Source organism: Nanorana parkeri, unplaced genomic scaffold, assembly GCF_000935625.1.
Source record: "Nanorana parkeri isolate BGI_ZX_2015 unplaced genomic scaffold, ASM93562v1 scaffold363, whole genome shotgun sequence".
Taxonomy (NCBI): Eukaryota; Metazoa; Chordata; class Amphibia; order Anura; family Dicroglossidae; genus Nanorana; species Nanorana parkeri.
The window spans coordinates 1,106,138-1,120,787 of NW_017306631.1; the positions used below are offsets into that span (position 1 = coordinate 1,106,138).

The 14,650-nt window shown below is 41.9% G+C and overlaps 1 protein-coding gene across 1 annotated transcript in view; it reads right to left on the reverse strand.

The window, feature by feature from the left end:
• The window catches only part of MAP4K3 (mitogen-activated protein kinase kinase kinase kinase 3), a 285,095-nt gene that overhangs the window by 219,091 nt on the left and 51,354 nt on the right, over positions 1 to 14,650 (reverse strand). Inside the window, exon 4 of the mRNA XM_018558848.1 lies at positions 4,539 to 4,603. Coding sequence (XP_018414350.1) covers positions 4,539 to 4,603 — 65 coding nt within the window. The remainder of the gene's footprint in view (positions 1 to 4,538; positions 4,604 to 14,650) is intronic.

Below are 14,650 nucleotides of genomic sequence, written 5' to 3' on the forward strand. Positions count from 1 at the left end.
TCAGTAAACACAGTCTTTGTATTAAAGAATACAAGCCCTGCCGTGATTGGCTCAGCGCGTTATACTGTATGTAGCCGAAGCTACATACAGTATACCGAAGTATACCCGGCGTATAAGACGACCCCCGATTTTCGGGCGATTTTTTTGGGACTCAAACCCCGTCTTATACGCCGGCAAATACGGTAAGTAAAACAGTTTTTTTCAATGTAAAAAAATATTTTAAAATGCAGCTATTTTAACACTATAGGTTTGGAAATTATGTATTGGGTATTGGTAATCATAGTAGTGTTCAGGTTTGCTTTTATTAATTACTTATTTACATAATGTATGTATTCATTTTTCTTCTAAAGGTGCCCATACACTGTGCGATTATCGTACGAGAATCGCGGGAAATCCCGCGATCGTACGATAATTGCAAAGTATATGGAAGGCGTGTGACTGTTTCTACTGTACGATCGCACGTCTCCCGTCGAACAAGCAGGCTGGAAAACCCGCCGAGAATCCTATGATTCTCGGCGGGTTAGTGGCGTGCTTATTCGACAACTGCACACTGCCCGTTCAGCATTGCAGTCATCAGAAGCCCGCCCGTCAGCGGGGCGGGCTTGCGATGATCGCAAGTACGATATGCCTGTCCAAGATGGGCAGATCGTACGTTTTTTTAATTACTTTACAACCCACGCAAGACAAAAGTCTTGCGAGGGTTGTACAGTGTATGGCCACCTTTAGTGACTCCAGATTTCCTTCACTTTAAGTACATTAAATAGCCTGCTATATACTGAGTTTTGGGTCACTGGAGGACATTAATGTATGGTCTACTATGACCCTGAAGAGAACTAAAGGTTAGGTCATAGATCCCTTCTAAATTGCAACTTGGAGATTAAGACAGAGGACAGCAAGCAGGATGTTCTCCACATTTGTGTTATTCTATGTCTATTACTGTCAGCACATTAAACTATTTCATGCTGAAATGCACTGAAGTAATCAATGGAGAAGAAGGTCACTGTCACCAATACTTCGCTTCCCATACTTTAAGACTATTACCTACAACATTTAAATGATCGGTCTACAATTTTACTGATGAAATGCAGCATATTGTGCCTAGTTACAATGCTAACACAAAAATTGGATTGCATACAGGTATGGGTTTCATCTTCAAACTCTATCTATTAAAGAAGGGGTCTTGAACCCAAATAACAGCCAAGACTTATTTTGAGGTCTTGGCCTGCTAAAAACCTTAGAGAATGCTAATCTTAAATTGCACAAAACACCCAGAAAGAGTCTGCTTATAAATCTGGCAATTTAAAATGGAAATGATACTCTCTAATAAGAACTTGGGAATGCAATCCAAGAAAATCCTCAAATCGCCAAAAAAATGGTCCCTGCTTAGACTTCGGTTGTCATTGCTCCCATTATTTTTTCTCTTCTCTTTCTCACTTTATCCAATATACCCAGCTTACACACAATGGCAAAAAATATGATTAATTCAATAATGAGTTTTAAAAAATATATACTCCAGATGGTGTTCGATTACAAGAAACCCATCTTTCTTCCTTCAAACACTTCCAATTTTGTTTTCCACCTACTTTACTATCATCTCTTAGAAAAAATAAATCATCAGAGGTAATATTACTACATAAATATAATCCACATCATCCTTACTAATATCTGGATCCTAAAGGGAGATCTTTAATTTAAAAAAGTAATGTAAGGAGTACAGGCCTGGTGGTATTTTTTTTATACTCTACACCAAGGCTCAAAATTTCAAGTCCTAAGCTACTAGCCAGACCTTAAAAGTTACTCGCCACCAGTTGCCCCAGCCTTAACTTCGCCAGGTCAGCGGTGTGACGCAGAGTACAAAGATCAGTAACAACGCACAGTACAGAAGTCAGTGGTGCAATGCAGAATACAGAGGCCAGCTGTGTGACGCACAGTACACCGGTCAGCAATGTGACCCGCAGTGCAGAAGTCAGCAATGTGACCCGCAGTGCAGAAGTCAGCAATGTGACGCACAGTGCAGAGGTCAGGGTGTGACGCACAGTACAGAGGTCAGGGTGTGACGCACAGTACAGAAGTCAGGGTATGACGCACAGTACAGAAGTCAGGGTATGACGCACAGTACAGAAGTCAGGGTATGACGCACAGTACAGAAGTCAGGGTATGACGCACTCTTTAATAATGCTCTGATCATACCGCTGAGCGATCCCTCTCTCTCCTCCTGGCCGCTGCAGCTTCAGCTCCACGTAGCGGGCACTCAGAGAGTTGGCTCTGATCGCACCTGTCAGCGCTCCCTCTCTCTCCTCCCAACCGCTGCAGCTTCAGAGCGGCTGGGAGGAGAGAGAGGGAGCGCTGACAGGTGCGATCAGAGCCAACTCTCTGAGTGCCCGCTACGTGGAGCTGAAGCTGCAGCGGCCCGGGAGGAGAGAGAGCGCAGAGAGCTAGTGCCGGCTCTGGATGGGACACTACTGCCGCGGTGATCGTTCGCTTCAGTTCTCTCTTCTTCTCGGCCGCTCTGTATCTGCAGCAGCCAAGAAAGACAGAAAACATAAGCGAGCGATCGCCGCGGCGATAGTGTCCCATCCCTGGTCCCGCCGGCAGTGCACCCCATCGCTGACATTCCACTCCCCCACCCCCTCCCCCGCAATTTTAACTCGCCAATTGCGATGGGGCGAGTGGAAATTTTGAGGCCTGCTCTACACTATTCCTCCTGATAGGAGGAAACTCTAATTTTAGAATCTCTCTAATTGTTAAGCAAAAGGAAAACTTGACTGAAGTGATTATCTGGTCCAATCAAGCCCCTATTGTATGAAACCTTGCTGGTAGCTTGAACACTTTTAGACAAAGTATATCTAAAGCCAAAACTTTCAGTTTTGGATAGAGTAGGGAATCCTGAAGGGCCTATTCACTTCAAGTGTGTTGGGCTACATTTCTCAATGCAGGTCCAAGGTAATGACAAGCTGAAATCAATTGTTTTTTATAAGTCCAATTCACACCTCCATGATGCATTGGTATGCACTGTGTGACAATAAAACATGGTACATTTAAATATAGTGCACTACACTACTACGTGTAACAACACATTACAAAGAGCTGCAATGTGCATTATGAAAAGAGTAAAGTATTTTGGCCCCAGCTGTGAACCAAACAAAATACACAATAATACACAATCATATTATTGCACTCAAATCAACTGACGCGCATTTAGCTTGTGTCGAGGTGCGCAGAATGCAACAAGCGTGGTGCAAATTCAGCCTTTTGGGGAGATTTTTCTTTTCACTTTCTATCCTAGATAGGTAGTCAAAAATGTTAATTTCTGTAACAAATTTACCTCTCACCAGGTACATGATAGCCAGCAAATATTTATAACAAAAAAACAAATCCTGCTTTTACTTTATAACAGGCTGACAAATAAGCATAAAAAATAATAGATACACTTTAAACTATTTTTATTTAATTCTAATTTCCAATAATGAAACCGATTCTGACAGTTACAATATCAAAAGATAGCACCAAAGTGTTCATCTGCAGGCAAAAGGTCTTAATTTTTGTCAGTGGAGGCTTTAGCCTACATGTGATCACATAATTGGAAAGATTGGTTCGAGATCATTATAACCAAGAGTAGACTGAGAACCAGCAATCGTGCTAAGTGTTAACTGCTGGTTCTCATGGGGGAGAGAGTTTATTAATTAATTCTCTGCACAGAGCATTGTTCAGAAGAACATTAATAAAATTAAAAAAAATTATAAAAAACAGTACAAAAAAATTAAATACAAATTTAAAAATGAAGTGATAAAGTAAAGTAATGAAGTGATAAAGTAAAACAATAAAAGAAAAAATAAAATAAAACCAACCTTGGCCCTGCAGTCATCTGCATGTGAATAAGCAGTGCTCTCTAAGACACACAATGCGCATTAAAAGGTAAGTTCACTTTCCCATGTGGTTTGGGAAAATGGACTTATCCGCTCAAATTTGGCCCTCTCTCCCCCACTCCCCACATTCCCACCCCCAGCACTATACTTACCTTTCGGGTCCTTACCCTCCGCCAGTACGTGTGTACTATCTGTACCCCATAAAATTAAAAAATATTTTTAATTTTGCTCGCAAATTGCAACCACTCGTTGGTCAGCGTGGTCAGGTGACCATGCCGACCAATGAGAAGCGCTTCTTTGCATGGTTAAAGAGGGTTTTGGTTAAAATTATTTATTGTATCAGGACAAGTAGATTGTCATGAGGGACAAGTAGATTGGGTCCCCTCTTTAATCCTTGGACAGGTAGGTTTTTGTTTTAATTTCCACACCCCTGTTGTGTACTTTTTCCTAATAATATTGTTTTCATAAACATTTGCACAAATATCGTGTGACTTGAAAAAAATTACAACTAGCATTTTTTTTAATTTATTCTACAGGGCCTCTGCTTTCACAAAATATATAATTGTTTGGGGGTTTTAAGCAGTTTTCTAGCCAAACATTCAGATTTTAACACGTCTACAAAAATGTAAACATTGCTACGGAAACAAAGTGGTTATCGTATATTTTTCTTACCATGGTATATATCTTGTAAAGAGCCTCCTCCACAGAACTCCATGCAAATCCAAAGCTTATCTCGCCTGACAAAACACAAAAAAACATGGCAAAGATGTGAATTAAAAGAAAAGAAAAAAAGAACATATGTGCAAATACACTGGAAAAACCATGCACGTTTATATCAAACAGCAGCTACTAAGAAGAACATAGAGGAACAGTAAAAGAAAAAAGTTTTCATCAAAAATTTTAATTCTTTTTGGTGAGCACATCATTTGAGTTATTGTGGTGTTTACCCTAAAGTGATTTTTAACGTGATTTACATTTTCTGCAATACTTCTGTCATGAAATAAGTATTGAGGGACTGTCATTGTAAGGCCTTCTTTTTAAAATGCTACATGATTGCCTGTATCTGATTTCAGAAATTTTCAGCTACAGTACTTGAACAAACATGCAGTAAATGAGCGTCAGAAAAGTGTCATAACTACTTAACTCTATACTTCAGGGTCAGCAACAGCAGTACAGTCAAGGCATCAAAATAACAGCAAGGTACTAGAAGTCTCAAAGGAAGTTTCAGTAATGGCAGCCTCTATTACCTCTTATGACAGTATCTTTTAAAATAAAGCAGTATCTAGTTCAGTCACTAGTAAACGTTCAGTATACAAATCACTCTAATTACATTTGTTTTGACCAGTTAGACATCTGCCAGAGAGGGAGTACATTGTTTACATTGAGTTGGCTGACTCATAGACTTGGCATTGTATGTAAGGAATAGTAAGCATTGTGTAAAGAATATAAAGCAGGAACCAGAATTTGCAAATGTAACAAGCAGATATGGCTGCCCCTGCTTCAGAAGGGACACACAGACACATGCGCTTTTTTTTTTTTTTTTAGCACATGTGTCTGTGTCTCCGTATACATGTGGCTCTGTATATATGTGATGGAGACACAACATCTTATGTTTCTGGAAGAATAAATGGAAAGGGGAGAACCTTTTTTTTAAGGCCCCCATCCCCCAAGAGATTGCGACAGCTCGCAGTTTCTTGGACCCCCCTTTTTTCTCTGCCAGCTGTTTCAATTGCTCATTGTGGGGGATGGTTTCCATCAGCTGACCCCTTGGAGTTTTCTAGAAGGCGATCAGCTGACCCCTTGGAAAATTCCAGAAGGGTCAAAGGGTTTATAAGAAGGGGCTCTTGGCTGTTAGGGTTGCCAGTTGGGAAAGAGCCTCCAGAGGTATAATACTGAGCAATAATAATGGAGCTCACAAGGGTTTTCTCTAAGCCAACATGAAGACCCTCATTCGTCAATTGCTGGAGAGAGCTGGGGAAGAAGGGGGAGGCGAGTGAGATGCCTTTCCTTACATCAGTCGTCGGGTCAAGCTGCCGCCGGGACTCAGTCCTCTTCTGCAGATTCGCGCAGGGAGCCTACGGAGGACTGCTGTGGGAAGAGGAAGGAGCATGGCCAAGCGGAACTGCATCATACTGAAGCCCAGCAGCAGGCAGAGGAGGCGCCGGCAGAAGATTTTCCTGGTCAGCAGTGGGGAGTGTCTGGAGACAGAGCAATGGGAGTCTCTCCTTCCAAAATGTGGAGGAAGCAGAGTCGGGTATACATTCCTTCACTGCCCCGACGAGTGTCTCCTTCTTCTCCCCTGAGACAACAAGTATTGTGGGAGCCAAGAGGAGGGGGGCCACAGCTGGAGGGGGCAGTGCCAGGTGGAGCAGAACGGTAGATGGGCAAGTCCCAATTACTGGGCTGCCAAATGTGAAGCCGGACCAGTCGCCAGGACAACCAGCTGCGCTGTCAACCCAGCCTTTGGGGACAGTTCACAACAGAGCATGGGACGCCAGCAAGCCACCTAGTTCCCATATTGGACACAGCTTTCCAGTTTCCAGATGCAGAAGAAGAGAGGAGTCTCCTGATATCCAGAATTTGCAGGGAGGTTTTATTGATTTATTACCACTTCTTCCTTCCTCCAAATAATTTATTTCTAGGAATGATAAGAAGGGTGATAGAGCTGAAGAAGATAGATGTCGGCCGGTTGACATAACTTTTAACAATTAGTTAAAGGCTTTTTGCATATATTCTAGTGAAATTTGTGAAAAATTCCCTGAAAAGAGCATCGGTTTGTTTCAACATATTGAAATAATTTTAGAAGGTTATAAGAATTTCAATGGAATTGCCTGGTTCTCTTATGATGAATCGTTTAGACAGAAGCAATCAGTTCATCCTAGCTTAAAATAGGGTACTAAGGATATTGGGCTTTGGGGCTCAGACTTTTTCTACCCCAAAGACCATCGATGGTTACGCAGTCAACCTCTACCACACCATCCCGCTATAGAAAATATATTTGTTTTGCTTTTTTTTTATAAAGATGTTTTTTATAGAAAGATTTTATAAAATAAAAAACAGAAAAAGAACTAAATCAACAAACAAAAAACAGAAATCAAACATATATAACTAAGATTACAGTCTTGGTACACAAGGATAGTAAAATAAATATAGCATTGTCTCCAGTACATATAATAGGATCAGCAAGGAATACAATAACACATTGACACTATGTCCAAGACAACTCAGGAAGGATCAACAGCCTTGGCAATAAAAGGACAACCATGGACCCCAGATGTGATCAAAGTGCTGTGGATTGCCCCGCTATTCATAAGTAAGTTTGTAAAGAAGGTTCAATTATATGCTTCCAGCACAGCAACTCAGAGAAGGAGCCTCAGGGCTACTCCACACTAGAAGAATGGATTTCTTGGCATAAAACAGGAGGATACGAATAAGGTTCTGAGCCCCAGAATCCAACGCTAGCTCACCAAACATTCCCAATAGGCAAAAGGAGGGATTACATATATTTGGGAGACCCAAACAAGTCTCCAGAAAAAGAGTTAACTTCAGACCAGAAGGTACATATTTGTGGGCGAGACCAAAAGGAGTGAAAGAAATCTGCCCTCTGGCCATGCGCTTAAAGCAATGTGGAGACCAAAAGTACACAAAAGTGAAGGGATATAGTAGACCTGGTAGAAAAACTTAATTTGCAAAATTCTATTTCTGGAAGCTATCACAGAGGACATACACGGAGTGGCCAGATTATTATGACAACCGGTCGTTTGTAGGCAAATTAGCTATAATTAGCTATAATTTCGCACTGAAATTGCTTATAAATAGGAAAGCCAGTTGTTTACCACGACAGTAGAAGAGATTTTTTTCTGAAGATATGAGTCTTCAAAAATCATTCCACTCATCTAGGTCCAGGTCCGGGATGAGAGCCTGCCACTTATTTTTACGTTTATCAAATCTAGAAGATCTAGTGGCCATGAGCTCTGCATAATATGTGGAAATCAATTTACAGTAAATGTCCCTGCGTAACAATTGTTCAAGAGGAGACTGGACCAGAATTAAAGAAGTCGACCCAAAACGGACCACATGCAGCAATTAGAAATATGCCAAAAAGGCAGCAAGAGAGAGCTGCAGCTCCTCTCCGAGTTGCAAAAAGTTGAGCAGGAGTCCATTCCTAAATAAATGAGTCAGCGATTTGACTCCCATCGAGGACAAAAAAGGTAGCTGATGGAAGATGCAGTAATTCCAGGAAAGAAGGAATCCCATGGAGAGGAGTAGGGGGAATGGGACCAGGCATCTACAGAAAGCCAATTGATAACCTAAGTATAGATAGCGTCACAGAAATAAGAGCAGTACCTGAATGCGAACTGGAAATCGCTCTATATATAGCATTTTGGAGAGATTCAAAAGAGGTAAGTATGGCAGCTTCAGATGCCATGCAGGCATTTCCCATATGAGGGATCAGCCAATCGTGAACCACCACTAACTGAGTGGCCAGATAGTATACTTGAAAATTAGGAAAGGCCAAACCGGCCAGAGAACAAGGAAGCTTGAACACCTCCAGACACCCTCTAGGACTACGCCCCTGCCATAGAAATGATATACGTATAGAGTTAATTTTACGGAAATACTTTTACGGGAATCATTTTAATAATATTGACCCTTCCCATAATGTCCAAAGGCAAATCCCACCACTGTTTCGTCGATCACGGGGACTAAATTGTTCTCAATATAAGAGGAAAGGGGAAGCTGAACCCTGACACCCAAATAGTTAAATTCATGTGCCACTCTCAATTTGGACATGGGATGTATATAAGCAATCGTATTTGCATCCAAGGGAAAATGAACAGACTTGTCCCCATTACCTTTGAAGCCAGAGTAGTAACCATATTCCTCCAGCTAGTGAAGGTGAGCCAGGGAGCGATTAGGGTCAGATAGATAAATCAGTGTATCATTAGCATACAAGGATATACGCTCCTCTACGTCAAGCACTGCCAGGCCACACAACGAAGTGGATTCCAGTATCCAGGCTGCCAGCGGTTCAATTGCCAGAGCAAATAGGATTGGCCAAAGGGGACAACCCTGTCTAGTCCCCCTAGAAATACAAAAGGGAGGAGAAACATCCTTATTGACCTGTAGCCTAGCCACTAGGGAGTTGTAGATAATCCTAACCCATTGGATCATATGAGGACCAAAACCAAAAAGATGTAATACCTGCCAACAAATACAGCCATTCCACTCTATCAAAAGCCTTATGTGTATCAAGGGAGACCAGAGTCCGACCCTCTACAGTGGTATGTGAGAACTGGAGCTTAGTAAATAATCTACGTATGTTCATCTTGGTGAAGCGGCCCGGCATAAAACCTGCCTGATCGCTATTGATTAGAGATTAAATATATTTATTATTACGCATAACCAGGATTTTTTCCAAAAACCTGGCATCTACATTAATCAGGGATACAGAGCAATATGAATCGCAGTTAGTAGGGTCCTTACCAGGTTTCAAAATCAAAACTATGAGGGCTTCACGCATAGAGGGCGAGAGGATCCCAATGTCAAATGCTTCATTTAAAACCACCAATAAATGTGAGCCCCCATGGGATTTGGGGGGGGGGGGGGCGGCAACATACACAGCTGCCAAAGTCAGGGGGACCCAATCAATAGGCAGATGGAGAACAACAAACCTTAACAACAAAACTTAATGTGAAGAATGTCAGCAGTAAGGGTCTTAGCTATTTAAATAGACAGTCCCTGGGAATATGAGGAATAGATGGCATTGAAGGATCTAGCCACATTTGTTTCGCCTTTAATGACAGCCAATGTAAGTGGCCTGGCTCATTCAGATATTGGCATGCATGCGCATTTAAAGTTGCCCCAAACAACTCAGCAGCAGGCTAGGGAATTTATTCCAAAGGGTGTTACATCAGTACAAACACAAACGGACAGCATTTCTCCTATGTGAACACTTTGATGAATTTTTTGGGCTTACATCTTTTGAGGGTTCTGGATGTACTTTAATCTAAAATCCAAAGAAAATCTCCATCATATAGTTAAAGAAAACATTTTTAAAGAAATTAAAGAATGTCGGGTAGCAGACCCTTTCAGTTATCCTTTTCAGAATTTTAGGCTTTCTCCTTTAGGTATCGCTCCTAGGAAGAAAAAAAAAGGGTGCTTACAGATTTATCACTTGTCTTTTTCGCAAGGTGATTCTTTAAGGCCCCATTCACACGGAGGTGGCATCGTTTTTGTGCGTTACTATGCACAGGTTCAGCATGCTTTTTTTTGCACGTTTGGCACATTTTTGTGCGCGTAAAAACGTGCGCACCTGGTAGCTCAAGAAACAGTCAGTGGACGAACGCACATAAATAGCGCAAAAACACGCACAACAATGTGCACCGTGCTTCTGCTGAGCATTTCCTGGCGTTTCTATTAAAGTCTCTGTGAAAAAACTGCTAAAACAAAAAAAAAGCTGTACTTTTTTCAGCATTTGCTGTTGGTGTGAACAGGAGCTACTGAAAATCATGGGATTTTTTTGTGTTTTAAAGTGCTTTTTCTACTGCTCAAAAATGCCTAGGTGTGAACCAGGCCTTAAGTGACCAGGCCTTAGATGAGTTGCTATCCTCTGTTTCCACTGCTTTATTCGATGAAGCAGTGGATAAAATTAGAAATGTAGGTGTCGATGCCATTTTAGGTAAGACAGATATTAAATCCGCTTTTAGGCTTTTGCCTATTAGCCCCCTTTAGTTTAATTCTCTTTGATTTTATTTTTATAATCAATTTTTCTTCAACAAGTGCCTCCCAATGGGTTGCTTGTTATCATGCTGTTATTTTGAAGCTTTTTCTACGTTTGTTGAATGGGTGGTTAAAAAACAGAGCAGGTTCTCCTTCTATCCACTATTTGAATGACTTTTATGGGCCCAGCTAGTTCAGGCACTTGTCAAAGTCTCCTCAATACTTTTATGGATGTATGCAGTGATTTCGGTATTCCTTTAGCGCATGACAAAACAGATTTTCCAACCGTTTCTTTGGATTTTTTTAGGCATAATTATTGATACTTCCAGAATGGAATTCAGGCTCCCTATTGAGAAAATTGTCAAACTGAAAATTATCCTATTTAACATAATTAGAAAGAAAGGTTACTTTAAAAGAGATGCAATTGATTCTCGGCTTATTGGCCTTGGACTGAGTTCTTGCAGTGGGTCGTATTTTTTCTAGGAGGTTGTATTTAGCTATTGCAGGTCTTATCTCCTTCTCATGTATGAATCAATAATAAAGAGGTTATGTTGTTTACCCATATCTTCAGAAAAAAAAATCACTTCTACTGTCGTGGTAAACAACCTGCTTCCCTATTTATAATGGTCTGGCCCTCTAGCAACTTCAGCGCGAAATTATAGCTAATTAGCCTACAAACGTCAGGTGGTCATAATAATCTGGCCACTCAGTGTATATGTGCGGTTGTGTGGGGAAAAACTCAGATCAACGGACATGGTGTGAACAAACCCTCAGCCCTCATTCATACCTGACAACAGTGTCTTCATGGGTACACCACATTCTTTGCACATTTTTACGCGTGTGCAGAATCTGCCAAAAAGAAGCTCCCATAGTTTCTTCAAGCGATGGGCATTTTGCTACAAGTGCCAAAATGCTCAGATGTGAACATGGCCATAGAAATCAATGGGTTTTTGGGAAAGCATTTTTGTGTGTGTTTTTTCAAGCAATAAAAAGCACTACAAAACGCTCAGTGTGAATGAGGGCTAAAGGACACATGATTCAGTATTTCATTGGGTTATATTGCTGCCTTTAGGAGGAACTAGAAACTAGCAAATTTAAAAGCTATTGGCCAGTCAGGTCACCTCCCACTCCCAGCATGCTTTTTGTAGAAAGCAGTATTAAGATTAGATCACAAACACTGAGGAATGGGACCTGTAGATTTTACGGATAGGATTAAAAAAAATCCCATTTTCTTCTTGTCTATTAAGGAGCACTGGATTCAGTTATTCAGAAACAACTGGGACATCCAAAAGCATTCTGGGAGGTGGGCAACAGTAAAAATAAACATCATAACAAAACAGAAAAAACTGGGGGCTGCCTAAAAGCCCTTATTCCTGAAGGTGCCATCAGATGAACAGAAGACCAGGTGGCAGCCTTGCAAATCTAGGAAACAGTTGCCGATACTGGAACTCCCATGAAGCACTCACAGACCTACTGGAGTGCCCTTTTACAGGAAAAGGTGGAACTTTGGCCTTAAGATCATAAGCTTGAACAGTGATCTGTCTGAGCTACTGAAAAACGGCAGAGCAAGAAGCTAGTTCTCCCTTAGGGGAACCATCAGATATGACAAAAAGAGTGTCAGGTCTTTCTAATGATAGCAAAGACTGCAAGGTAGAACCACACAACACGAACTACAACCAGGCAATGAAGGGAAATTTCCATCTGATGTACTAGAGCTGGACAAAGTGACAGAAGAATAATGTCCTGGTTCAGGTGAAAGGCCAAAACCACTTTAAGAAAGAAGGAGGCTCTAGGCCTCAATACCACCTTGTCCTTGTACAGGATCAAATAGAGTTCTTAAAGGACAAGGCTGCTCAGACATGTGGCAACAAGAATCACAGCCTTAAACGTGAAAGCAGAAAGGGATATATCACTAATGGGTTCAAAATGTGGTCTCTGAAGCAGTGAATCAAATGTAAATTCCAAAGAGCCACAAGAGGTTGCACAGGGAGCCAAATGGGAAACATCCTGCACAAAAGTTTTGACCAATAAATTGCAGCCTAGCAGACTGAGATTTGTTAAAAGTGAAGGCCAAATCCAGACCCAGCTGCAGAAAGGTTAGGACTCGTCTCACATAGTATTTCCTGGGTAAAATGCTCTTGCCTTGCACCAAGCACTCTCCTTCCTCTTCTTTAGCAAACTCAGACAACACAGAGGGAGGGGACGCTTACGGCCCCTGCAGCCAGATGCATCTACAAGAACTGACATTTTCCCCAAAGAGCTCAGACGTAGAAGCTGAAATTCCTCCGTGCTTAGACAGTTAAAATGGGGAGTCCCTGAAGGAGGGAAAGAGGCATCTGATGAAGGAAGCAACCTTATTTGTGAAAACAGATGAACACTAACTAAACCTCGGGTGAAGCTTGTTTACCCTCCACCCCAACGACTGTAGCCCTAAATCCTCTTGCAGTAGTCAGCCAAAATGTAGTGGTAGGCCCAAGGAGTGCTTACAAGCATAGACTGTGGAGCACAAGGGGTGAAGCATTCCTGTGTTAAGACTGAAGGCTACAGGTAAGCTGAGGCAAGTGCACACCACCAAAGCCTATGCAACAGGTGCAAGAGCAGTATATTGAGGTGCCCAATAAGTCAAGATAGCACTAGAGATTCCCAAAGTCTGGTGGGTATTCACAAGAGTGACACAGTTGTAGGATAAAAGGTGCCAATACAAACAAGGCCACCTCACCGAAGCCACACTAATAAAAATATGTTGCACCCATAACAGCAAAGCTGCAACACATTATTTAAAGTGTAAACAGTAGAAAGGCATCATGGCACACTCACAAGTCAGCATGTAAAACCTTGTCTCACCACTAAGGTTAATAACAGAGGTTTGGATACACGTCTTCTGCAGAAAATGTGAAAGCCGCACCGCCGCGCCAAGGCACCTCTTATAGTGCGGTCCTAACTCTAAACTATGAGAGTCTCCATCTTGGAGCACATGGGGGCAGAAGATTTCAAATTGGGTGCAGGTTTGTCAGGAGGAAGCCCAACCTCCTTAAAAGGCATAGGAACACACAAGGGATCCCGCACATCCCAATGGCAGCTGAGAACCCCCATGTGTCCCTGCACCAAATCGGTCAGTTGAGTGCGTTTGTCATTTGTTTTGCTTGACATTAAAGTGTCGCAATCACAAGTGCACTTTTAAAAGAACCACAGTCTCTCTGCATCCAGTACCCCCAAAATGTGGATGTGAAACCCAAAAAAGGCTCCACGTAGCCCAGTAGGGCAGGGGAATCAAAAGCTCTAGGATCTAGCTCCGACGTACGAACTCAACAACACTTTGTCCCTCAAGAATCAGGGAAAACTTCACCCACTTTCAGGAACCAGACTTCACTGGCTGATGGACCACAACCCTAAACCTGTAGCATCCTGTGGCCAACTCTGTGCACTACACTATGCATGAAGCTGAACGCCTAATGCCCAAGTGACATTGAAGGCCAGCCTTGCGTCTTCATGTGGCAGGGTTCAGGTGTGATCCCCAAGGCTCAATGCCATAGGCATTAACCCGGAAGTTGAAATATGGACAGCCATAGTGGCTATAGTGCAGCTAGAATCTTAGTAGAACAGTTAGAGGTAGAGGAAATCCAGAGAGAAGTATCCATAACCTCAGCACACTAGCATTATGTGAAGGTACCTGCGTATAATCCAGTCAACTATGACTCCGCATGGGTCCTGTACGAATAAGAAAATTTAGTTTTAAAGTAAAGGATAGCACAGGTAAACATATTACATGATTACATAATACAAATCTATACCCCCTTTTAAATGAAGTTGCTCTGACTTTACTGTCACAACAACCACTTCAAGAGATACAGTCGTGTGAAAAAAATGTTTTTTTGCAATTTGAGCATTGCACGATCTGACCTTGGGGTGTATTTGCTGGGATGTCCAGTCCTGGGAAGATTGGCAACTGGCTTGAATGTTTTCCACTAGTGAATAATCTTCCTCCCTGTAGAATGATGGACTTTAAATTGTTTGGAAATTGCCTTATAACCATTCCCAGATTGATGGGCAGCAATACTTGC